We start from the raw sequence: 27767 nt of genomic DNA on the forward strand, positions 1-27767 counted from the left end.
TCCAACTGCCAAAAAAAGCAAGCAGCATCTCTTTTCACTGACATCACCTGCCAGCAGTAAAAATGTCACCATGCGGTAAATGTCAGAATTTAAATCAGGGAGAGGAAAGATTTTACAATGCAAAAACACTGACTAAATAATTTATACATAAACAAGGGCAGCACGGTGGCGTAGTGGTTAGCGCTATCGCCTTTTAACGCTGGGTCCCTAGTTCGATTTCCAGCCAGGGCACTATCTGCAAGCAGTTTGTATGTTCTCCCCGTGTCAACGTGTATTTCCTCCGGGCACTCCGGTTTCCTCCCACACCCCAAAAACATACAGATAAGTTAATTGGCTCCCCCCTAAATTGGCCCTAGACTAAAATACATACACTGCACAATATACAGGGGTTGGACAAAATAATGGAAACACCTAACATTTAGGCATCATAATTTTTGAACATGTTTTAAGCAATCATATTATCTTTGTTATTTGATATGTTTAATTAAAATAATTGTTTTTACAGATATTTAAACAAAAGTTGGTTATCATTTATAAAAATGGCAGATCTCTCAGACTTTCAAAGAGGCCAAATTGTTGGTGCTCACATGGCAGGTGCTACTGTAATAGAAACTGCCCGAATCCTTAGCATTTCAAGAAGTACTGTCTCAAAAGTAATGACTGCCTTTAAAAGAGAAGGAAAAACGTCCTCAGCAAAGCACAGTTGTAGATGAAAGTCGAAGTTGTCTGAGAGAGACCGTTGGACTCTAAATCGAATTGTTAGAAAAGCTCGCAAGACTACGGCTCCTAAAATCACTGCAGAGCTGAATGAACACCTACAGAACCCAGTTTCCACAGAAACTTCTCCCAACCGTAAAACATGGCGGGGGTTCTGTGATGATCTGGGGTGCTATTTCTTGGAATTAATAATAGCCGAGACTATTTAGGAATTTTGGGAGACCAAGTTCATCCTATGGTTCAAGAACTGCCATCTTTCAAGGTGATAATGCCCCAATCCATACAGCTAGAATTGTTAAAGAATGGCACGAGGAACATTCTAATGAAGGCCACCACAATCCCCAGACCTCAACATTATTGAGCATTTATGGTGGCTGGATAGTGTAATGGTTAAGGGCTCTGCCTCTGACATAGGAGACCTGGGTTTGAATCTCGGCTCTGTCTGTTCAGTAAGCCAGCACCTATTCAGTAGGAGACCTTGGGCAAGACTCCCTAACACTGCTACTGCCTATAGAGCGCGTCCTAGTGGCTGCAGCTCTAGCGCTTTGAGTCCGCCAGGAGAAAAGCGCGATATAAATGTTCTGTGTTTGTTTGTTTGATTTATGCTCGTTTTTAGAGATTCAAGTAAGAAGTCGATTTCCGCTTCCATCATCTCTAAAAGAACTGAAGGGTGTTCTAACTGAAGAATGGGCTAAAATTCCTTTGGAAACAATTCACAATTTGTATGAATCAATACCTAGGGGGAATTGAGGCTGTAATTGCCGCAAAAGGTGGACCTACACCATATTAAAATATATTTTGTTGATTTTCAAGGTGTTTCCATTATTTTGTCCAACCCCTGTAGACATATGACTATGGTCGGGATTAGATTGTGAGTTCCTTTAAGGGACAGTTAGGGACAAGACAATATATATACTGTACAGTGCTGCGTAATATGGCGGCACTATATTGGGCGGCAGAGTCACTTGATGTGGAATGTGATTGGAAACCAGCCAATTACTGTTTTCTGGCTTCATTCTATATGCAGACCACCAATATTTAAAGATGTAGCTGACCGAATCTATAATACATTTTGTGTGTAGGGGGTAAAAAAGCCTCAGAGGGTCACATTCGGCCCGCGAACCTTAGTTTGAGGAGCACTGCTTTAATCTGAAGATCTTAAAACAAAAGGTATCTAAGTGTGGTCACAAATGTTATACTCTAGTTTTTTTCAATCTTTCCAGCATCTATTCAAAATGTTGGCATACCTTAATCTGATTTAGCCTGAGCGACCCACATACTGAAGATGTTCTTGGCAGGATTGTACAAATATCGTACAATCAGATTGTTACAAGTGGTCAGGACATCACTATCATTTCTGCTCGTGCATTTGACGTCAAGTCACGCAAATGAAAGTCTTAGTAATTTAACGTTAAACCGACAGGCACAGTGTGGTCCGTGGTGATTGTGATTAATCTCAAGCTTCCTTGTTTCAAATCCTATATTCTGCAGAATTCAAAGTGAAGCATGCAAGAGACTCAAAACTCTACAAGAAGAAAACAATTCACTAGGGAAAAGCTTTTACAGTGCAGAGAGATGCTTCTGGCTACTTCTCATCGCCATGTTTTCCTGGAGAATGAAAGTTAATTGTCGTTGATGATACCTTTCAGGGAGCATTCATAATACATGAAATACAGGGTGTTCTAAGATGATGTTTCCTCTCAAGTACTAAACATCTTAGGGCGGCTTCTACAAATATCACTGAAAAATGAAGACGCTTTCACCCACATAAATGAGTAAAATGTGTACGTTCTCCATAGACAAAAATAAATGAGAGGGAGTCTTTTTTATACATTACTGTTAGGCAGCATCCTATACATTTTAATCAGCTACATTTCTGCAATGAAAGCTCAACACAGACATTAGATGGTAGAGAGGCGTCCATAGAAAGATCTGTGAAAACAGCAATAGATGGCCCATTGGGTCACATGATTGGGTCATGATCACATGATCCCCGCTGGCAGTTAAAGAAAACCTGAACTGAGAATTAAAAGTCAAAACAAGCATACACAAGTCATACTTACCTTCCATGTAGTCTACGCCTCAGTGTCTTTCTCCTGTCCCGCGTACTGTTTGATCACTGTGATCAAGGGAATTTTCCGTCCTCCATTTTGAAAATGGCCATTGCTCATAACAGCTTTCTGGTCAGCACACAGTTAAACTGTAACATCGCCCACTTGAGCCTTAGGGAAATATGGACATTACCTGGTACATCAGTTTTCCTCTCAGCTATAACTGACAGCAACTGATATTTTACTGACAGCAACTGATATATTTCAGATCTGACAAAATATTGTCAGAACTGGAAGGGATTATTGTCAGAAGAAAATGGTGAGCTTCTGAGAGGAACTGATGGCCAGGTAACTATGTAATGTTCATTTGAAGTTACCTCATGTGTTTATTTTAAATATTTTTACTCAGTACAGGTTCTCTTTAATGTCTAGTCTGCACTCTCCCACTCTGCTGAGAGCTGCCATTCTGGGAATTATGGATGGAAGACTCAAGTATAAAACCTAGCTGTATATAAAATGCATTTAATGGTTTTGTTATGAACAAAAAAAGAGTTTTACCTCTTAGATTTGCTTGCAGTTCTTCTACAAAATGAAATTCTCTATATTTTAGGGCCTGTAAACACTTTGGTGGCCTTTAAAAGCAACTTGAAAAGAACATAAACTTATAAGAGAATTCATTATGTATGCACTACTCAGGGGCGTAACTAGACTTAATAAATGCAAAAATGATAGTATGGGGCCCCCTTTGTCCCCGAACCCCATGTGATCATGAGCCGGTGAATGGCAGCAGAGAGTATTCTGCTGTGAAGCAGCCTCTGGAAGCAAGACAAAAATGCACACCCTCCCTCCTGCACATGGTTTTCATGAGTGAATGGGGAGGGTTTCTTTGCTAACTGGCTGCACTTGCGGTTGGGGAGAGGGAGAAGGAGGGGCCCACAAAGCCTCTCAGCCCCCCTGCAATGGCAGGGTTTGCAATGGTGATTGCTACGCCCATGGTACTGCTAATGTTAAATAGAACTTTTCATTCAAATTCATGTTTTTATTTTGAATTTAAAGGGGGACTATTATTATTATTTATTGTATTTACTAGCTGATGGCCCGGCGTTGCCCGGGTATGTATTTCACGGGTGTTGGCTCCGCCCACTTTTTATAACACTAGCACACAAATACTCAATTGCTCAATGGCCTAGTTTGTGAGCTTTGCAGTTTTTGGCATCAATAATTTGCATTGAAATTAAACAAAGCTTAGTGGCTGTTTGTGGCTCAACTCCCTTTTCTGAATTTGTACCATTAACAGTGCAAGAATGGCAGCAATTAAATATTCCCCTTGAAAATCAATGGGTGAATCCTTGGCTTTTGTAGGCTCCACCCACTTTTCTGAATATTAATCCCAGTCACCCAGTGAGCAACTGTGCAAAGTTTGAGAACCCTGCCATAAACAGTGTAAGAATGGCTGCTGTTTACATTTTTCCAGTGACATTTGTATTTGTCTCCACCCACTTTTTGGTTGTGGGGATAAAAAGTATCCTATTTGTTATTCCAGGTAATGTCCTATGTGTGTGCCAAATTTCATTCAAATCCGTTCAGCCATTGTTGCATGATTGAGTAACAAACATCCAAACATCCAATCATCCAAACTTTTACATTTATTATATTAGTAAGATAAAGCCTCAACAAATAATGCAGCGCTGAATAATAAATAGGGATACATACAATGTTAACAAGGGGTGTCATACAGAGAGGTAGCACAAAGTTATACAACATAGCACAAGGTTATACACGCTAGGTTATAAGATACAGTACATGATCTTGCAATTTCATGGATCATGTGACCCATCAATTCGTTGTCATTGGTGGTGTCACCAGATCAAGAATCAAGAAGTACACACGGGAAAGAGGGGAATTACCATGCCTAAGGCTTACAATCTAAAGGGGAGGGGAGGGACACACTAGGGAGGGCTGCAGAATAGGTGCTCGGCTGAGAGGTGCTCAGCTGAAAGCGTTAATGTCTGGTAGATGGCGGGAGCCATTTAAAAGAGGTGTGTTTTGAGGGCTTGTTTAACCATTTCAGCCCCCGGGTATTTTTCACCTTGTGCATCAGAGTAATTTTCACCTCCCATTCATTTGCCAATAACTTTATCACTAATTATCACAAAGAATTGATCTATATCTTTTTTTTCCGCCACCAATTAGGCTTTCTTTGGGTGGTACATTTTGCTTTAATACTTTTTGTTAAATGCATTTTGACAGGAAGATTAAGAAAAAATGGAACAGTTTTCGTCCATTATAGTTTTAAAATAATGCATGCTACCACAATTAAAACCTATGTATTTTACTTGTCCATTTGTACTGTTATTACACCATTTAAATTATGTCCCTATCACAATGTATGGCGCCAATATTTTAGTTATAAATAAAGGTGCATTTTCTCAGTTTTGCGTCCATCACTATTTACAAGCTTATAATTTAAAAAATGCTCATAATATACCCTCTTCACGTGCATATTAAAAAAGTTCAGACCCTAGTTAACTATTTATGTTTTTTTTTTATTGTAATTTTTTTTTTTTTATTAAAAATTTTATTTGGGTAATTTTTGGTGTGGGAGTTAAACAGTTAATTTTAAATGTAATAATGTGTGTTTATTTTATAAACAAAAGTATGTAGATGTTGTATTACTATTTGGCCACAAGATGGCCACAGTGACATTTTTTTTATTTAGTCCTGGAAGCTTCCAGGAAACATAAGGAGAACGGGAAACTGTTTTTTTTTTCCCAGAAAGACCGCGACCTCTGAAAAGAAGCCGTCGGTCTTTCTACCGGGGACTTAGATCAATGAATGGGAACAGATCAATGAATGGAAACTATGTTCCCATTCATTGATCTCTGGGCCAAGGGGGGGGGGGTGGCACGGGAGCAAGCGGGAGCGCGCCACAGCACAGCAGCAGCCGCCTGGACATGACAATCAAGTCCAGGTGGCATAAATAGTTAAAGCTGTTGAAGAAAGAGGCAAGTCTGAGGGTGGATGGGAGGGAGCTCGATAGCATGGGGGCGGCTCTTGAGAAGTCCTATAGGGACCCATGGGACTGAAAAATGCCAGGGGCGGTAAAGGTGAAGGTCATTGGAGGGCTGGAGGGGACGGGTGGCGAGCTTGGAGATGTAGGCTGGGCAGGTCTTGTGTACAGATATGTGGGTCAGTCACAGAATCTTGAAAGTGAGGGGAGAAAATCGGAGTGGTGAAAAGAGCTGCTGCATTCATGATTGAAGGGGGTGACGCGGTTCAAGAGGAGGCCTGATAGTAGTGCGTTGCAGTTGCAGTCGTCAAGGTGGAAGATTATGAGGGCATGGATGAGAAGCTTGGTAGTGACCGGGGCCAGGAAGGGGTGGATCTTGGAAATGTTGCAGAGGTGGGAAGTGAAGGCTCTGGTAACATTTTGGATGTGGAGTCTGAAGGAGATAATAGAGTCTAGAGTGATGCCCAGGCAGTGGACCTGGTAGAGAGGATGATAGTGCTGTTGATTGTGATGTGAATATCCAGGAGGGGTGGTACAGCATGGGACCGGATCTCAGGAGCTCAGTTCAGTAGATATTTCAATATAAAAAACAAATCGATCAACCAAGCTCTAGTTTTGAAGCGATTTTCAATTGATTTCAATTTTTTTTAGAGAATTGAACATCTAATAAATATTCTGCACTAAGCTACAATGATATACATTATACTCACTCCACCAATTAATAGTGTGTTTGCTTTGGGCATTAAAAAAAATAGTAACGTTTACATTTTCTGCTCATCAGTAATATCAGTCTGAGAACAAACATGAGATTAGTCACTCAGCTGGGAATGAAAATCTGACTTTCTTGCAGTTCACTGCATACAAAAAGAAACAAAGAGTAGTTCATTATTATTATAGATGTTATTTTTCCGAGGATGACCTACTTAACAAGCTAAATTACTACAGTGTTTTTTCTCTCAAAATCACTAACTTATGCTAGAGGGAGAAAAGTGACGCACTCTTCCTGTAAGGTAAGTGTTTTCAGAACATAGTGGGGTTTAAAGGGATCAGTAGCTGCATAGGATATGTAATCTATGTTTCACTTATGCTGGTATTTCTTTAAAAGTCACAGCTGAAAACCAGACTTGGTATGTCTGTGGTTTTGTGAGCAGATACACAAATTGCTTAGACACATGTGGTGATGCTGCGCTCCCCACACCCTCAGCTTTTATGCTGGAGAGGTGCTCAGCGGGTAACACCCTGTTTGGGTGAAAGTTTTAGAATGTAAAAAAATTCTCTGAATGTCTTTTAAATGCTGTACGTGTCCACAGTTTTTAACAATTGTATATTGAGAGAGTGACAGGGTTGGATTTCTGGAAAGGCTGCAAAGGCCCGTGCCTCGGGCGGCTGCAGCTCAAGGCGGGACATGGAACAGAGAAGTTGCTACATATAACAGAGGGGGCTGAAATGGGGAACATGTGAAAAAAGGGAAACTGATGTTTAAGGGATTTTCATGAAAGAATTGGGCTGCTGTACATGGATGATACACATGGAAGATGGGGCTGCACACGGAATGGGAGGGGCACTGCTGCATAAGAAAGGGGAGCCACAACATACTTGGCCTAGGAGCACAAAAAAATATAAATCAGGCCTTGGAGGATGACACAGTTGTGAAGTCTTCACATGTCCCAACATGCAAAGGGCCCTTATTCAATTAACTTTTCTCCCGAGTTATCTCCCTGGAGATACGGTACATTTTTATCTTCCTTAAAAAAAATAACTTTTTGGCATGTAGCCACTGAAAATGTACCAAATGAGTACAAAAATCATCTAAAACATGTTTTGAGTATTCTCTTGCTTGTTGGGGCCTTTGAACATATTTTATTGATATGTTTTGAAAATGTCTCCTGGGGGGAAGCTCAGGACAGGAGAACAGTTAATTGAATATAGTCTAAGCAGTGTCAGTGATCACATTTATGAAGTATTTGAATCTCTAATTTGTGTTCTAACAACATAATGAAACACTACTGATATGTGTGTCTACTTTGAAGGACTCCGGTATATCACATGAAAACGGTATATAACACATCCCCACTACACACATTGTTTTGTAACTGAATATCATTAAATATTATCTGTTAGCCTCAGTATGCAGATGTTATAACTTTTTGCAAAACTTTTTGAAAACCATGCCAACAGTACACCTGTTGTTGCTATTAAAAAAACACACCTCTGTTTACTCCTAATGATGCCGGTAATCCATAGACTGGGAACCAGAGGAACGGAAGCACCTTCTGCCATGGAAAATCTAATTTGAAGTGGTAGTGCACTAGTTCACAGCCGTGCATGCCTAACAAAAATAAACACTCATGCACATCTTTTTTTTGTCAATGCATGGGCATATACCCAATTAAAACACACTCGTTTGTAGCAGCCCAAGCTTCCGTTCCACTGGTTCCCAATCAGTGGATTAAAGACTTCTGTAATGGGGGAATGAGATATTGAGGCTGCCATATTTATTTCCTTTTCAACAATGCACATTGCCTTAGGGCCCTTTTCCACTAGAGCGATTGTGATTGCTGAATCGCAAAATCGCAAATCGCTAGTGATTTTTAAATCGCTAGAGTTGTTACTTTATCATAGAAATCACGATAAGTATTTTCCACTACAGTGATTCGATTTGGAAATCGCTAATCGCAAATCGCAATCGCTTGCTGGAGCGATTTTTACAATGATAATGCAATGCAAATGAAAATCACAAATCGCAATCGCATAACAGAATTAATGAAAAATCGCAATCGCAATCGCTGGCGTTTGTGATTTGTGATTGCGATTGCTAGTGGAAAAGGGCCCTAACTGTCCTGCTGATCCTCTGCCACTAATACTTTTAGCCATAGAATCAGAACAAGCATGCAGCTCAGATGTTTCTCATTGAAGTCTGATGGTATTTACTGCATGCTAGTTTCAGGTGTGTGTTTCAGACTCTACTTATGCATGAAAGATCAGCAGGGCTGCCAGGCAACTGGTATGGTTTGAAATTTACATACGTATCTACATATCCCTCTCGTTTCATGTGTCCTTTATGGAACCGTCATACTTAGATTGTTTTTTTTTGTCTTTTAGGGAAACTGCCTTAGACATGTAGTCTAAAAACACAACACTTAAAGATTAACTGTCGGGCAAAAAAAACAATTCTTTATTTTTATCTGGTAAATAGCTAATAAGGATGCTAACCAGGGAATTCAAAAGTTAAAAATCACTCTTATTTTTCTTCTCCATAAAACATCATTCCCCAGTTTCCCTGGCTCTTATTTAGTACATCTGCCGCACAAAGGAAGTTGCAGGGCATGCTGTTTTTTTCTTCGTCTTTACTTTCCCCTCAGTCTTAATGCAGCCTGATTGGCCAATATTTCTCAATGCATTTTCTACTGCAGACCTGGGTGGGAGTGTCTAAAGACTGGGAGGTGGAGAGGCAACAATACACAAACAGAGTAAGGGAGGAAATTATGTCAGGATTGGCTTCAAGATAGACACAGACAAAATGGGAAATGCTAAGAAGGATTTTCTTTTTTTTTTACTGTAGAAAAATCACTAAAATCAAAATGTGGACAGTGCAATACATAGGTTATGTAAGTAGAGCAAGTATTTATCTACTTATATATGTGTTTTTTTTCTGAGATAGTATGGCTGACAGCTCCACTTAGAGCTTGTACCAATGTGATACCCTAAGGTTTACTTAGTATTTAGCATTTATATAGCACCAACATCTAACAGTGCTGTACATAGTATATTGTCTTGTCACTTAACTGTCCAGAGGGGCTCACAATCTAACCCCTACTATAGTCATATGTCTCTGTATGCACGTATCCTGTAGTGTTTGTATTGTGGTCTAGGGCCAATTAAGGGGAAAGCCAATTAACTTAACTGTATGTAGGTGGAAACCAGACACGGGGAGAACATCCAAACTCTGTGCAGATAGTGCCCTGGCTGGTGTTCAGCACTGCAAGGCAAGGGTGCTAACCAATATACCATCATGCTGCCCAGATATATATAGTTAATATATCTTTAAGCACTCTTGCATACCCTGCAAACAGCAGAAACAATCTCTGTTTGTTAACAATATTTATTACGTCTCTAAGTCTAAGCATTGTCTATTTAAAAAAGTTCACAGATTAAGGAATACTGGTATAGCACTTAGCAGTTAACTTGTAGCTATGGAACAGTGGTGCTTCTGCCACTACGTATATATTCCACTGTGGAAAAAAGACATTAACATCTAATGACAGCATCCAGCATTTTTACCCTTAAAATCCCTTTAGCACATAATAACTGCATTTCTCTATAAGAAGTGCCACATATTTTTCAGACATATTCTGTAGTCTATAAATAATCTGCATTTGGCTCTGTCCAGGGCAAATCCTGCTAAATAATTCACTATTTAATGTTGTACAGTCCATCCCTATTTGCTTAAAGGTATTTGGCTTGCATTAATAAACAAACAAAATTCCCAAAAAAACAAAAAGGAACTATCGGTCATGTTATCATCACAAGACCTGGTGTTATTGTTTGTGCCTTTAGCAGCAGACAAGTCTCCTTACAACACAAGTGATTCAATATTAATTTAACTGTATGCTATTATGCTGGGCATACACGGGTAGATTCCGTGGCCGATGAGCCGCCGGATCGACTCCTGACGCATCCCCGCTCGTCCGCATGGATCGATTCCCGCTCGTCCCCGCCGGCGCTCCATATCAGCTGCACGATTCCCTGCTATTGTCCGCCGGCGAGGATCAAGCAGGGAATCTATCCGGCAGGTCATCGGACCTGTCAGATATTATCAATCGAGCCATCAGTGGCTCGATTGATAAGGAGAGAAACTGCCATGTATGCCCAGCATAAGACAGCAAAACTTTTCAACCCTCATTTGGGTTTTAGCAGACCATAGCAAGCACTGCTAAAATATCACTGAAAATGTGATTGTGCCATTGCCACTAAATATCAGACAATGGAGTCCATCAGCACTCCAAGTTAGTAGTGGTGGCACATTTTTATTGTGCTCGTAAACCACAAGATATCCAACAATTGTTTCTGGAGCTTCACAGGGTCTCCCTTTTTCAAGGCATGTGGCAGTTTATGAGCACCATAAAAAATGCGGAACCGCTAGCTTGGTGTGCTGATGGACTTTCATTTTTTATGACTTTGTGATACTGTACTGCCTTTATCACAGCACCAAGCAGCACCCAGCAACTAGACGGTGTGCCATCTCCCCCCCCCCCCCCCCCCCCCAATATCTATAGACAATGGAGTTGGTTAACCAAGTTTTTCTGTTGACATATCGCATCTGATTTATTTTCCAAATGTAAAGAGAGATCATCCATGAAATACTGAGGTAAGGACCTCTATTCAGTTCATAAATTCTCCTGAATTTTCTACCTGGAGAACATTTTTGGAGGTTTGAAGCTGAATTATTTGGAAAACGTTAATGGTGATGCACATCCAAGACATTGAGCCTGATAAGAAATCTCCAGAGATCTGCAAACAACTTATCTGGTGATTAATTATAAATGATCAGAACTATATGTATGTAGAATGAATGTACTTACTGAAAAGTCCTCTTTTGGAAATAATACCAGATCTTTCAGTGGATCATTGGAATATGTACTTTCCAGTTCTGTGATGGCCGATTCATAATCCAACGGCTCCAAGAGTTTAGGCTTTTCATGCTGAAAAAATAAATGATAAAATGTTACTATAACAGCATTACTCATAGTCAATAAAAGCTTCAGGTATAATCTAAACAGTCACCTGCTTCAGGTTCCAGCCATAAGGGCTGGCACACACAAGGGCAGGTGGAGGTGAGCTTATGCAGACATGTGGCACCATCATTGCTCTCTGTTGCAGTGCTGACACCATTTATCTAGACTGAATGGGGCAGCATTGTACACAGAGATGCATTCAGCAGTGCAGTGTTGTAATGCAGTGCTGCACAGTGCATTCGTATGCAGACAAAGTAGTGTTTTGTATACTGGAGATTGAGACTCATTGCTGAAAACAGCTTAGAAGTACAACAGTCTGTCCAGGCCTTTAGAGTAAGATAAAGCATACTACAATAGAGTATACAATCATTGCATAAGAGTTTTGCTCATTCACATGCATAATACTTATTCATGTACACAGAGCTTAAGGCACACCTGAAGTGAGAGGGATATGGAGACTGACATATATAATTCCTTTTAAACAATGCAAATTACCTGGTTGTCCTACTCTATCCTCTGTCTCTAATATTTTTAGCCACAGCCCCTGAACAAGCATATGCAGATCAGGTGCTCTGACTGACATCTGACTGGATTAGTTACATGCTTGTTTCAGGTGTGTGATTCCGACACTACTGATGCATCAAAGATCAGCAGAACAGCCATGCAACTGGTATTGTTTAAAAGGAAATAAATATGGCAGCTTCCACTTCCCTCTCATTTTACATAAATAGATAGGACTTTCTACAGAAGCCTTGAAATTGTGTAAAAATACCATAGATAATAAGCACAGATTTGCGGGAAGCTGTGAATGACAGCAGTATTCTTGGGTCAGCAACATAAATTAAGACAGATTTCTTAAAAATAGCTGGATAAAATGAAATAAGCGAGAGATGATTAACTAGATCACGTCAAAGGTAGTCATAAAAATCTTGTGAAAAAAAAAAACATCTTCAGACCAGACAGCCAACATTACAAGGAGCTCAGTATGTAAAGTGAGAAAAGACTAACTTCATTAACCAATACAGTCCACTAAATGATGCAAACTGCTGCTTCACAACAAATAAACAGAACATATGTAAAGCAAATTCAGTTCTTTCTATCAAGGCTCCCTGAGCAGCTAACATGGCTTAGTGATGCTCCTCAGCCTGACAAAGGCCAGTCTATCCAAGTCCACAGTGATCTACAAGAGTGTCCCCAACCAGGACTAGGCCTCAACTAAAGGACTGGAGGAAGTGAGCCTCGTGCATGTGCCAAATGAGCTACAATGGTATAGTAGATTTAGCTACTTTTTTCCATTGAGTTCAACCAACAATAAACGATCCTCCCTCCCGCATGAAATGTCACTTAAAGGCACCCTTGCACAGGTCTTTCTACCACTGCCTCAATGGTCAACACTTCCTGTCAGTGTCTTTGGTTGGCATGCAGTCATGGTTGTTGTGACTGAAGCACTCTATGTTGTCATAGTAAATAAGCCATATACCCTAGTTAGGGCCTAGAAGAAGATGAGCAACGCTGGTTCACATTGATTCAGAATATAATTTCACTTGCGGGACAATTTTAAACCCACGTTTACACCGCCAGGAATCATATTTCATAAGCTGTAACAGAGAGGTTCTGGTTCTCAAGAGTCTTGTATTAAATTAAATATACTGTTAGTGCCAAATCTAGTTCTGGGATCATTTGCAATATAATGTTATCTTCTCCATTCATTTATTGCACTTTACAACACCCTAAAGGATCCTTCATTCAGCGTACAAATTACAGCACTGATAGAGGAAAGCACGAGGATGCTGAGTTTTAGTCACTTAGAAGAATATCCACAATATATTAGACTTACTGAAAGCCATAATGGTTTGAATCCCAGCCATTCATGTACTGAGGTTAAAAAAGCAAATCATACTTAATGATCTTAAAAATTCTCACCCGTAATAGACCAATGAGCCTAATGTAAAAACCTACTTTAAAAAAAAAAAAAAAAAGTACAGAGAACATCCACAGATTTGTTTGAAAAATAGTCTCATCAGCTGAAGTCAATATTTAAAAAACTAGGAGCCCAATGGAGGAAGATATCAAAGCGTATATATAGGCAATGCTAGGTGCTTACATTTTAATGTAAGTGCTACATACATTGGCGGCGCTACACTGGGGCATACTGGGGCATTGGCCTCCCCTGGGAATCACTGTGCCCCCCTGGAGTGCCCCCCACCTGCTCAGCAACATACAGTTAACAGTTTCCAGGTTCCAGCAGCATACAGTGAACAGGATAGGGTCTTAAAAAAACTTTCCTTCCTTTTTCTTTCCCCTCCCCTGAGTAGTGAGACACAAGTTGGGGGGGGGGCTGGAATGATTTGTCTGTGATCAGTCCACACAGGAGCAGCTTGCTAGCAAATAAGTGGTAAGACATGCTAGCAAACTAGCCAAGCACATCTGTAGGTAGCTTACTCAAATAATAGCACCATCATTTGGTTTTTATAATTGTTGAACTAGTTAACCTTAATTTTATCATCTGAGTTAGGAAAAAAAATATCTATTGCTCACTATACAAACATTGATTTTGATCACCCAAATGGGCCCCACCATCCAGCCACTGTGCCAACTTTGTAAAAAAAAAATCTTCCCCCCCCCCCCCCCCCCAACAAAAAAATTTGAAGCTGGAGCCGACTCTGGCTAAGTATGTCACTCATAGAAATACAAATCCATTTCCATAAAAAGGTTTTACTACTGTGTAAAGCAGGGGTCTCAAACTCGCGGCCCTCGGTACAATATTTTGTGGCCCGTGCCGGCAAAAGCAAAAGAGACACGGAAGCGAACTATTTTACCTTATAGTTCGCTTCAGTGCTCCCAAGTAATCCGCCGTGTCCCCGCCGCAAAACGAGGGCTGCAGAGCCCCCAAATCCCCCGGGCAAACATCCACAACTACGCTGAGGGGCAGAGCTTCCAGCTGTAGCTCTGCCCTTCCTGACGTAAATCGCCGCACGGATCGCCGCCTCTCCCCGTCCCTCTGTGAAGGAAGAGTGAGAGGGGCGGGCAGAGGCGGCGATCTGCCGCGATTGACGTCAGGAGGGGCAGAGCTGAAGCTGAAAGCTCTGCCCCTTCCAGGAAATGCCGGCGGATTGCCCCTTGGGCGATTTGGGGGCTCTGCAGCCCTCGTTTTGCGGATTACTTGTAATGGGAGCACTGAAGCGAACTATAATGTAGGACACTTCATGTTCAGAAGAAATAATTAAAACTGTTAATGACATTTGAGGAATTTTTTTGTGAAATCCCTTATGCGGCCCAGCCTCGTTTTTCATGCGTTTTTATATGAGTTTTTTCCCCAAAAATTGTTTTGTGATGTATTTCCGCTTCCTGTTGTCTTCCTAGTGATTTGCATAAATGGAAATATAAAAACGCATACAAAACGCATATTGTATATGCGAACCTTCAAATGCATTAAAACGCATGCAGAACACTTAAAAAAATGCATCTGTGGTTAAAAAAAAACAACACACACGCACCAAAACACAGTAACAACATAGTAAAAACTCACACAACATAAAATGAAAACATGACATAAAACGCAGCCTTTCATGTTATGTTATGTTTGCACCCAGCCTCAGCCTCTCTAGGATGCTCTTGCTATACCCAGTTATGTCACTGGCCAGTGTTTTTTGTATTGCAAAACTTTTTCAGTCTTTTGCTGAGCCATTCACATTTTTGAGGGGGAAATGTTGCAATTTTATTTTTACTATTTCATGTTACATTAACAGTGCGTTACTATTTCTCAGTTCCAACATTGGATATGTTGACTGCCTATTATTCTCCATTAATTACATGATTTGCAAATCACGTTTTGTTGATCTGGGATGGGCTAAAGCTGTGTGCAGATTTTACATAATATTCCAGCCATGAAAAGCACAGTCTATCTTCCCACTGTAGTCTATCAAGCAAGCAGCTCCTATGCAGACATGGCTGGCTGAGTGGCATGTACTATGCTATGGAGAGAGGAGGAAGCATGGGGGTAGAGGGCATCTGATCTAGTTACTCTCCCATATACTGCTGGCAGCAGAGGATGGAAGATGCCTCTCCAGATATCAGGTGGTATGGCCACATTCACAGTGGTGTGTTGCGGTGCGGTGTAATGGGCATATTGTAACGTGGCTTGCTATGCTGCAATGCCCCACCTATGGGATGTTTACAGTGCGGTGGTTGCAGTGCAGTATAACAATGTTCAGCATCCCAATGCATTGCATGCAGTGTGTTATCACAAAATTTGTGGGTTAACAGGGACAGTAAAGCATACTTTTCATTGATTGCATGCTTCACTGTAAGTAACACAACACATGGATAATGTATGTGCGGCACCACCTTCCCATTACGTTGCGTTTCTGTCTTACAGGGAACACAACACAACTTCCACTGTGACTGTATTGTGAACACAATACTTCTAAAAATGACTTTTAACACCTGTTATGTAATGTTATGTTATGTAATGTTTACACTTCATGCTTAGAGCTAGCCAATACCTATTAACCTTTTAGCAGCCATATAGAGTAAAACTTTATGTGGCTGCAGAGCCAAATTTTCTTCTGCCGCTGGGGAAGTGTGTCTTCCTTAGCTTGGCAGGCTATGCAGAGTGGCATGTCACATAACGCCGCCGTTGCCATGGAGATCGCTGCTGGAATGAGTGATTGGGCAAGTTATTTGTGTTGTTGCTTGCTGCACACAACTTTAAAGGGATGGCGGGAAGGAGAGCCTGGAGGGAGAAGAACCCAGCCCGATGGTGGCGGGCCACCTTTATGCCCGTGGGCTGAATCAGGCCCATGGGCCATACTTTGTCCAGCTCTGGACTAGTCTATAATTGTAGTGGTATGTTTATTGCAGCAGTGAGACACAGAATAACAACATAAGAACCCTCACAAACCCGAGTGCCCCAAAGTCAGAGCTTGTTGTGCATTGTAATGAGTGAGATAAGTATTTGATCCCCTATCAAAAAGATCAAGATTTCAGGCTCTTCACAGTATGCAGCAAATAAGCTGAGATTAGGAACACCTTCTGTAAAGGCGCGTACACACGCCTTATTTTTACAAGTGAGGGGTCCGTCAGACCCTCCCACTGCAGATCCGTCAAGAACAGTCTTATCAGTCTGCTGACAGATTGTACACACGTGCTACTGTCGTCAGAACGGCCGCACCGCGGGAGGGTCTGACGGACCCCTCGCTTGTAAAAATACGTCGTATGTATGCGCCTTTACAGCGAACACTTCCATTCCAGCGCAGGAAACTTGGGCGCAGCAGTGAGTAACTTCAGTGCCGTCAGAAGACGGAGCTGAAATTACTTATAAAACACTGGAAGCCAAATTATTTCATTCCCCACCATCCATGGCGGCCTGGAGGGGGAATAGTATTGAACATCGATGGGAATTTGTGTAGCAGCAGGATAAGCCATACAGGCTGTATACTGCGCCCAAGTCTCCTGCACCGATTACTCTCTTACGCCTTTACAGAGTGCTCCTGATCCCAGCTTGCTACAGGACCTGTATAAAAGACACTTGTCCACAGTAGCACTCAGTCAATCATATTCATATTCCAAGCTACCCACCATGGCCAAGACCAAAGAGCTGCTGAAAACTTTGCATTCTCAAAACTCCTTACAAATTACACAAGGGCTTATTTTTAGAGTAGGTCAACTTTCCAGGGAAACACGGTAATAAATTATTGTAACCAAATTCTACACCTTTCACACTGCTCTTTATCTTATATTCAAACAGGGTTAGTAACACTGGGTTTCCGGGCCCCCAACAGACCCCCCCCCCTCCAAGCATTAGGGGCCTTTGTTGCACCCAAAATTTTGTTGCAGCCAAATTTCACCCAGAGGCCCCTGAGCCTCCCCTAGAGATCCCCCCCCCCAACTTAACTGTGCTCCCCGAGGCCCCTGCAATGTCTTCGACAGTGCAGCATCTCACCTGTCCCAGTGGGGGGTGCCCCTCTGTTAGGCCTTTAGCTCTATTGCAGGGCCCCAGGGGAGCACAGTTAAGTTGGGGGGGGGGACACCTTTAGGACGCCTACAGGTTTTTGGGCCCTGGGGAAATTGCCCCCTTTGCCTCTATGAAAGCGCTGGCCCTGTATTCAGCTCTGATGATTTAAAACAGCTTTTCAACATCCTGAAGTCTGGGATGGTCGTGAACCTTAGTTGAGATGAAGCTCACCAACAAAGTGAGTGTAATATGCAGAGACATAACTGGGCTACTAATGAATGAGCTAGTTGGTCTGAACAGTTCACCTACACACAAAGCACCTTATATTTCTTCTATGGGGCTCTAAAATTCCAGCTGTGGACAAGATTATAAAATGACTGAAAGATGTAAACTGTACAGCTCAGGGATACTATGAAGACAATGAGCTATACTGTGTATGTACTGCGTACGCACGGCTGGGAGAGGTGAATGGAAGCAAGGAATGTGAGGGTCACAGACTTGCTTTGGAATGAGCGTTCTGCACATATGGGGAGGAACGTTTTGGAAAGATGTTGGCACCTCTCCACTACACGGCTTTATAAAGCATTCAATTTAATACAGCATATCACAGCTTTTAAATTATTTCCCTAATGACAACATTGTTAAAGCATCTGAAGGCCTGCCATGTGCTGCTGCCATATGCGTAGGTGACTTGGATGAGAAGTGGAAAATATAACATAGCTACCGCTCAGTGTTATGAAACAATATCTTACTAACATCATGTGGATCCAGCTAACAAAACGGGTGTGACTATCCAAGAATGGTTCATTACATTAAAAGCCTCTTAGATGCCTTAAAGCAGAATTACTTTTATTTTTCTAAAGAAGAAATCTCAATTTATCCATGCATTGCCCTAATATACGAGGGCCATCTGAAAAGTAACAGCCATTTTCAACTAATCAATTAAGGAAACATTTTATTTATTTTATTTTAGACACACTATTTTCTGATTATTTCTCCACATAATTACCTGCTTTATTTAAGCATTTTTCATATCTTTTCATAAGGTTTCCAATTTCTTTGTTGTCTAAGCACCCCACTTCTCACCATTTAGTTGGAGGAAGTGATAGGAGGGGGGCTTCATGTACATGTGTTTTCTGCTGAACAAACAGCTACTAGCATTCTGCTCTCACGTGACAAATGGTGCAGGGAGAAATAAGAGGTTAACTTAACAGATGCAAGTTAAATTATAAAGTAAAAATACCTTGGTTGGCAGATTAAAGCTGTTATTTTCTGGATAGGAGGAACTGATGGGAGGAAGGGGGCTTTATGTTAATGCTGCCGAAAAGTTACTGGCATTCTGCAGTCACATAAAAAGCAGCACAGGGAGAGAAGAGATTAACCTGACAGATGTAAGTTGCATTGTGCAATAAAACCTTATGTGGCAGATAAAACCAAACAGCTGCTATTTTCAAGATGACCCTCATACCATTGCACTGTGGCTTTACAATAAAAAAAAAATGTAAATCCCTTTTTTAAACTCTAGGTCACATGACTATCCAGTTCCCCCTCCTCTTACTGCTTCCCCATATCACATGTGCTTTGGATTACAAAAAGGGTTGTGGACTGGATTGCCATTCATCTTCCCAATGGTCGTGCTCAGATGTGTCTCAATGCCATGGCCATCTCTCTACAGCCCATGCTGAACGCTAGCAAGTACCCGGCACTGGGTGGCTGAAAGATGCTTTGTGAACGGCAGGAATATTCCTATTCACCAACTATGTGAATTAACTTTAATTGACATGTAATGATTGTTTCAGATGAGAGATGGATGTGCAGAATAATGAGTCTGATGAGAGGTCATTTAGTGAACATGCACTACACACTCCACTTGGCTAAGCATACATATTCTGTCTGAACAGATACAGTAAGAGGGAGTAGAAGAGAAATACCTGGCTTATCTCAGAAAAGCAATACCAGTTTCTGAAAGCAATGCACTGGGCTGAGTACAATCAGGCAAGTTATGGAGCCATACACAAGCATCCAGCCACAAACAGGATGGCTGATGATCACGTTTGTAGGAGCCATTAGAAAATAGGAAGTGGTCATAATCGTTTACTGAATGGGAACAAAGTTTACAGAGCTGACAGTGTGAAGTCATGAGTAACCAGGAGACAGTCCAGCAAGATAATTATGTCATCTGCTTCAAAAACCACTAGGACACTAGAATCAGCTAAAATTTCCTACACTCAGCAATCCTGGTTTGCATTTGGCACCTCATAATTTGCAATGTATACGTTAGTGCATGCTACTACAAAGCAAGACTTACAAGTACCGTATATAGTGTTTCCACCCCTCCCTTTAGATTGTAAGCCTCTGGCAGGGTCCTCCACTCCCTAGTGTAATCTACAGGATCATGTGCTCCTGTCCTATGACAGCCTGTACTTGTATTACTGGGCCTACCTAACCAGCCCATATTGCATGACCATGTATTTTGTACAATTTGTATGTATAACTTTGTTCTATGTGTATAACCCTATGTATGTCATCCTTGTATCATTGTATATATTTATTGTCCAGCGCTGCGTAATATGTTGGCGCTTTATAAATACAATTAATAATAATAATAATATATATCAATTTAGCAGTTGCACTCCCCTATTCCACCCCTCCCTCTAAACATAGGCTTGCTGCAACTGACAATCGCAGTCCTCTCCAAAACCAGTCCTCAGTAAAAGGAAAGCCTTTTGAGAATAGCAAATTAAATTTGTCAACTCTCCTATATCAGATTATCAATTACAGTATTAAATTAGTTTACAAACGAGATAAAACAATATGTCCATGCATACAAAAAACAAGGGTATGTACTGGGGCTCTGACTTTTTACATACTAACTGTATTACGTAAAGAATTACTTTCCTTGTTTTGTGTGGGACGTAAAGTGGTAATACTGTCAAAATGTCCGCTCTGCTCTAATAGATTAGCCACACTATTCTAAGAATGAACTCTTGTTTTAAAAAATGTGTCTAACGGAGTTAACCTCCCTGGCGGTATGATTACTTCAAGATTTTATTGTTTAAAAGTAGTGCAATTTTTTCACAGGCTTTTAGACCCTAAAAGTCATACCGCTAGATCTGTGGCAGCCCTGCACATTCCACACCTCCGATGTATCCAACTCGGGATTACCACTCTGAGCAACAGATTTCCATCCCGAGCCTGACTCGGGCTTACTGCCAAGGAGGTTAATAAAGAGGAAAAGGTGCGCATCAGTGGCTTTGTTCTAATGGGCATGCACAGATCTTACTCGTGCATGCCCAGTACAGATAAGCTTGTACATGAGTGAGGACACGAGAAACATATTCGACAAGCTATTGTTGAATCTGGTTAGAGAGTACCAGCTGGAATGGTGGGTGTAAGAGGATAAAGGAAGCCTCTATACTATCCAGCGGCTTCCTACTACTGATGTAAGTACCTACTTTTTTATTTAAATTCAGCTTCAGGTGTGCTTTAATCATTTTGAGTTAGGGGATTAGTTAGTTTACATCTAGTGTTAGGAAAAAGGCTGGGCACAAGGGTCATGTTAAGCAAGTCTGATGGATTACAACGAGGGTAGGTCAGGTGGAAAACCAGGAAGGCTCCAGGGCAATTTTTAAAACATTAGGGTACAAAACCTAACCTCAGTATCCTGCATTGGTAAGACTCAGGTCAATATAGTTATGTATCTGTCCTCTAACAGTTCATTCATTCAATTATTTCTTCCCATGGCTTCAGCGATGCTGTAAGGGTCCACATCAGTTGAAAAGCAATTGGAGAAAGAGATTTCTAGGAAATAGGTGAGGCTTTACAAGACTTTGGAACACAGAATGTTGCCTGACAGCTCCCGAACTCTTGGAGCTTAGCTCCACTACAGCAGCAACACACTGTTGCCAAGGAGGTATAGAATTAATGACCCACCTGTGGTCTCTTGTTGAGGATCTATCCAAATTAGGAGAGCTGATGAAGGGTTTGTCCTACAACATGCAGTGTGCTGTTCACATGCAATAAATAAACACGCCTGTGGAGGGCCTCCGCCTGTTGTGTTTATGTTGCAAAGGAGCAGAGCAAGAATGTCAAATCTTCTGTGGCAGACAACAAATGATGACTTAGGACTCTTCATATCGCTGCTTCTAGCCCATCTTTGATTATTACACAACATGTTATGAGTTTTTTTTTCCCGAGAAGCTACTTTTACACAGAAGGACAAACACTCACTCACTATACTTCCATAATTTTCTTAATCCTCTATATCTGATGACAGTATTAGAAGATATACAAAATCTGAAAGGAACTTTCTATAGATAAACTCAATACTTTCTGGATAGACTGTAGAACGGTTAGAACACAGTTTGGGTTTTATTGGAGTCTTTGCCCCCTTTAGGCACATGTCTACTGAAATGTAAAGGTATCAACAGAGACAAGAGGTACCAGAATCTCTCTAATGGGAATAAGAGTGGGAGGTAACAATGGACCTTTGAAACCTTGCAGAAGTGTATACTATAGTGATGGAGACTTCACTGGCCTTGTCTGTTATGCCACATCTGTTTGTAGTCAGGCCCAGTTTTGTACATTTCGGCATAATGTATTACCTATATACCTTATTTACTCCTGGACAGTATTTGCTAAACTGAATTATTTGAAAGTGTGGACTATTTGACATATCTTCTCATGTCTTCTAAACCCAGAATGCCTTCTTTGTTCAATGTGAAGAATTTACCCAATATGATGAGAATGGCGTCACAAGGCATCATAGACCTGTCATGTGGTATCATCCTTATATATACAATGAATGACCATATACAGTGTAACTTTTATTTCTCATGCACACTACCTCACATTCTGAGGTGTATAAGGAGCTTGTCAAGCCCTGGGCTGAGGTCATATGAGGGACCTCACAATATGTTTTCTATTTCCTGTCCTCTGCTATTCAACACCAATAGTATTTTATATCACTGCACGCAATGGTGTGAACAAGTGTACATCCCAATCCTGGCTTCATCTGCTTTTACTTATTCATAACACCTAATCATTTGTGATTTTCAACAAAATTTAGAACAATGCAAAAGGCAACCTGAGAACAAACTAAAAACAATCCACAGTGCTTAAACGTTCATTTCTAGCGTTGGAATTTGCTGCAGCATTGGTTTAGCAGTACTGAACTTCCATGCAATAATATTCAGCATGGCCTGTGACCTAAGGTTAGTTAGTCAATAGGGATGGTGTTCTCCATGGCAACCGCAGACACAAACTCGTGTTGACATGGGGACATGCTGGTTTGTGATCGCCAACGGTCAGCTGATCAAAGATCACTCTGGGCATTGTGGTATGAAAGATGGCCACTAGGGAACAAATGCCATGGTGAATTCCATCCCTATTCATTTAATGTATTGAAGGGGAAAAAATGCCCATATCACACATCTGAAAAAGTACTTGTCACTCAATCACCCAACAATCCAAATTTCACTGGTAACATAAGACCACACAACCTAACCTAAATTGATGCCAGGACTATTTAATCTACAACAACACTTGTAAAGAACTTTTCCAGTAATGTGAAGTTGCCTAAAGTTCACAATAAGCAGCACCATGCTTTTATCAAAACAGAGGAAGTTACTGATCAGCAAACCCACCATAATCATCAAATTAAGAAAACTTTAAACAATGGTAAATCTGCCCAGGAGTTTTTGTTATGGTGGCCATACATGGTACAATTTTTTCATCCAATCTTACCATTTCTATGTAGTATAAGGGTAAATTAAATGAATATATTGAAAGGATAATTTAGGCAGTTCCCTTATATTACATAGAAATGGTAAGATTGGATGAAAAAATTGTACCATGTATGGCCACCATTAAACCAAAATGACTCCCAGAAAACACAACAAACTCATCTTGGAGGTCACAGAAGAATATGGACAACGCTTTAAGGAGCTGGAGGCTCCCCTCAGCTCAGTTAACACTGTTTATATTTCCATCATTAGAAAGACTATAGTCAATATTGGATTTTTTGGTATTATACTAAATTTGGAGACATTTCATTAATAAACAAAAAACAGTGGAGATCGGGAAAGATGGGATTACTTTTCCAAACCATTGTAGGTTCCAGAAAACCATGGTAACACTTCCAGCAATGTGTAAATAACTATCACATGTGATCTGTCCTTTATAGACAGCCACATTACACCAGAAATCCATCCAAATGTATCTTTTCCATTTGGACAGCATGGTGGAGAATTTGAATATCTGTAATGGTTTTCTTTGATGGCAGTGATTGCCTTTGTTTTCTGTTGCCAGCAACACAACAGGAAGGGAAAGTCTCTTCAAGGGGATGCAGATGCAAATGGCAATAACAATTTCCATCTCTGTTACCATCTCCATGGATTCACATTTTGGTTAAAGGGAACCCAAGATGAGAGGGATATGGAGGCTGATATATTTATTTTCTTTTAAATAATGCGCATTGCCTGGCTGTCCTGCTGATCCTCTGCCTCTAATACTTTAACCAATAGACCCTAAACAAGCATGCAGATGTCTATGACAAATCTGACAAGATTAGCTGCATGCTTCTTTCAGGTGTGTGTTGATCCCTTAGTTCACTGTTTATTTATTCAACTGTTTGTACCAAATATTATTCAATGTGGCTCCTCTCACCCACTTCTCCCACCTGGACTTGTGCCGTTCTCTCTCTATACAGTTAAAGGAAACCCGAGGTGAGAGGGATATGGAGGTTGCCAAATTTATTTCCTTTTAAACAATACCAGTTGCCTGGCAATCCTCCTGATCCTCTGTCTCTAATATTTTTAGCCATAGACTATGAACAAGCTGACTCTGGCTCAGCTGACTCTGGTTTTACTGGATTAGCCGTATGCTTGTTCCAGGGTTTTGACTTAGACAACTACTTATGCCAGAAGATCAGCAAGGCTGCCAGGTAACTGGCATTGTTTACAATGAAATAAATATGGCAGCCTCCATATCCCTCTCGCCTTGTGATCCCTTTACGTTAACCCTCACTGTGTGACTGTGAGTTCCTTTAGGGATATATGCATTTTGTAACATAAAATATAGCATGAAGATGGACATACTAGATTGGGTACTCGTTTCCTAGGGATTCATGAGATACAAATATGGTCATTCTTGGTTGATGTAAATGTTATGCAAATTGTATTACAATGCCTGCAGCTTGGAAATAGACTTATCAAACACTTCTTCTGCAACATTTGATCAGTTCACTTCCAAGTTGCAGAAATTAGGATAAAATAACAAGCTAAAATAATAGGTGCAATTTAAAATAAATCAGTGCTAAAAATACCATATGAAATTTACTTGTTGAAATTCTAAAAAATCAGTCCTGCAGTGCCAGAGCAGGATCATCCACCAGGCAACGTAAGCAGGTGGCTGAGGCCTAGTGAGTGCCAAGGGGCCCACCTGCCACCTTCTCTGACCTCTCTCCACTTCAGCTTACCAAAATAACCACAATGGGGCACAACATCTATTACCTTGCCTAGGGCCCCATAGCACCTGAAGCAATCTCTGTGCAGCACACATGTAGCTTTGCTATATGTAGCTGCTAAACGGTTAACACATACATATTTTCTGTTTACTTTTTTATTGGATTTGTTGATTTTTACATTCCTATAGTTAATTCAGTAATTTAAATAGATTTATTATGTTAAACTAGATATTGGGCCCGCTTGTTTATTGAAGCGGAATGAAACCCAGCATATCTTCATTGCTCAAATAGATTATTTACAGCATATTATATACTACCAACATTTTTTTTTACTAGAACAGCATTCAAAGGGTTACACACAGGGCTCACAAGCTCCCTGCAGGGAAAGCTGGACTCATCCAAACTGGAGATAATGTTATCTTGTATTTACATTCCTCACTTGATACAATTAAGTAATCACTTCTCTGACACTGCAGACTCTCCTGAACACAGTCAGACACCCAGAAAGCATTTCTGCTTACATTACAAGATGAATAAAGCAGTAATGAATAAAATGCAAAGTCAGCGCTCAGAGCAAAAAAAGTGTACTTTGGGAACTTGCAATTTCTAAATGAATAATAATACGTATGCACAAAAGCATATATGATAACCGTATGGCATATAAAAAGTAGGAAAACATGTTTTCATCGAATATTATGTCAGGGTTTTATACCGCTTTAACGAGCGCTAGTAATGTCGCTGCCCTACACGCCCACCTGCGGCCCACTTGCCCGTGACTGTGTAGTACAGCGGCATCATACACGGATGCAGGTGGACACAGACACCTGTGGTTTTATTAGACAAAATATAAGTTAAATCATATTTACTAACTATATTTTTCTGTACTAGTGATCTTCATAGATAAATGTTTTTGTAGTGGTTGGACAATTCATTTCCCTTGGATTATTTACCCCCACACTTTGCTGCCCCTGTGAGCTCTCTATTCATGTTTACTGTGTGCAACATGTTTGGGCAAGATAATGCAGCTTATTGCCGGCATGAATAGTTTGTTAACTGACGAAGTGAGGGAAAGGGAGATTTAGTAAGACATTAAATGAATGAAATTAGCAATGTCATGCTGAGCTACTGTTCTTAATTATCTTGTTATTTGGAGAAGATACTTGGTAAGAGGAAGTGTCACTCTAATCACAGTAAATAAGCCGAACTACTGTTTTTGCACTTAGCAAAGATGGAGGATTACAATTTATTTCACACTGTACATTTGCAGCTTATTCAAACATTTGGCAAAAATGAGAAACAAGCCATTTGAAAGAGAAATCTGTTTAGTAAGTTACAAAAGCGTGCTTAAAATCACACGCAGTTTTAAACAGCACAGCCTAAAGGTATATACTATAGCGGAATATCAAAAGTCTATATTATTATGGGAAACAAAATTCATAATGTGTATTCTAGATTTAGGCTACTTGCTCATTATGCATGTTGTGTTGCACATCCTAAAAAGCAGGGATTGGTACGCAAAGGTGTTGAAAAGTCACATCACACATTATAAGTGTGATCAGGACTAGTTCCAAGCTCAATGGGGCCCTGGGCAACAATTAAATGGGCGACCTTCCTCTTCCCCTCCCATAGGCAGCTTTGGGCCTCTTTTATTCTGCCCTACACACCCCGGGCGCAGCATTAGACCACTTTGCTTTTGCCTCCCTCTCACCCCTCTGGCTAGAGGACCCCCCCCCCGGTCAGCAGAGAAGATCATAGGGAAACTACTGTCGCCTCTGTACCTCCTCTACAGCTCCAGAGCATTAAGGATTGCCATCGATCCCTCACACCCAGGCATCCACTTCTTAAGTTGGCTCCCTTTAGGCCAAAGGTTTTGGTCAATCTCCACCAGGACCTCAAGACATAGGAACAGCTTCTTCCTCTCAGCTGTCAGCTCTCTGAACTCTCGTCACTCACCCCCCCCCCCCCTCCCTTTCCAGTGATCATCCTGCCTTTACAAGCTGTAACCGATAGGACATGATTGTACTGCTGCACACAGTATTCATATTGTGTTTAAATTGCTGTATTTGTATTGTGTGTCTTATCCTATACTAACTCCACGCACGGCCCAGTCCTGCTTGGTGAAATAAATTATTCTGATAAATGATTCTGATTCAATTTTCCATCAGATTCATGGTCGAATAGATTTAACCAAGAGCCAGATCACTCTCTAACTGAATCTCATCAGAAAGAGATTTGTTGGCTGCCCATACACTGCAGTTCGCATTTGTGCATGAGGATGGCTGTGTTGCACTCGAGTGAGCACCTCTTTTTCTTGTACAGCAACTCTCTTTCTTGGGCAGCAGCTCCCCTCTTTCTTGTGTTGCTCCCCCTTTGCAGTCTATCTTTTCAATTTGCAGCCTCCTCCTCCACATGCAGCCACCGCTCTTCCATATCCAGCTGTAGCAGGTCATTTTGGCGCCAGGACAGCGATGTGTAGTGCCTAATATACCTCCAATGCTATAGTCCACGACCACACAGATGTAATTTGGGTGATGGGAATAGCCAAACCCTGAATTACGTGTCCTCCCTGAGCTGCTACGACTCGGAGGGGGGATAGTATTTTACGCTGCTGGGAATTTCAGCTGCAGTAGGATGAGCCGCCATTCGGCTTGCCCTGCGCCCAACTGACCGGTGGCACACTCATACGTACGCATGTCCAGCTGCTCAAGGCCGGGGCCTTTATGGCCTTTCTAGAAATCCAGCCCTGGATAAAATCAGTGTCATTTTATCTTGGGAAATATCGCACCTATTATAAGCTCTCAACTAGAAAATTGACTGTATAACACATATTGTG

The 27767-nt window shown here is 41.0% G+C and overlaps 1 protein-coding gene across 5 annotated transcripts in view; it reads right to left on the reverse strand.

Annotated features, from left to right (window-relative positions):
• The window catches only part of DOCK10 (dedicator of cytokinesis 10), a 377455-nt gene that overhangs the window by 197788 nt on the left and 151900 nt on the right, over positions 1–27767 (reverse strand). For all 5 annotated transcript variants that reach the window (XM_068280790.1, XM_068280788.1, XM_068280792.1 and 2 more), the window contains exon 2: positions 11361–11480. In XM_068280790.1, the coding sequence (XP_068136891.1) occupies positions 11361–11480 (120 nt within the window). The remainder of the gene's footprint in view (positions 1–11360; positions 11481–27767) is intronic.

The sequence above is a fragment of the Hyperolius riggenbachi genome, chromosome 4 (assembly GCF_040937935.1).
Source record: "Hyperolius riggenbachi isolate aHypRig1 chromosome 4, aHypRig1.pri, whole genome shotgun sequence".
In the NCBI taxonomy this organism is placed as follows: domain Eukaryota; kingdom Metazoa; phylum Chordata; class Amphibia; order Anura; family Hyperoliidae; genus Hyperolius; species Hyperolius riggenbachi.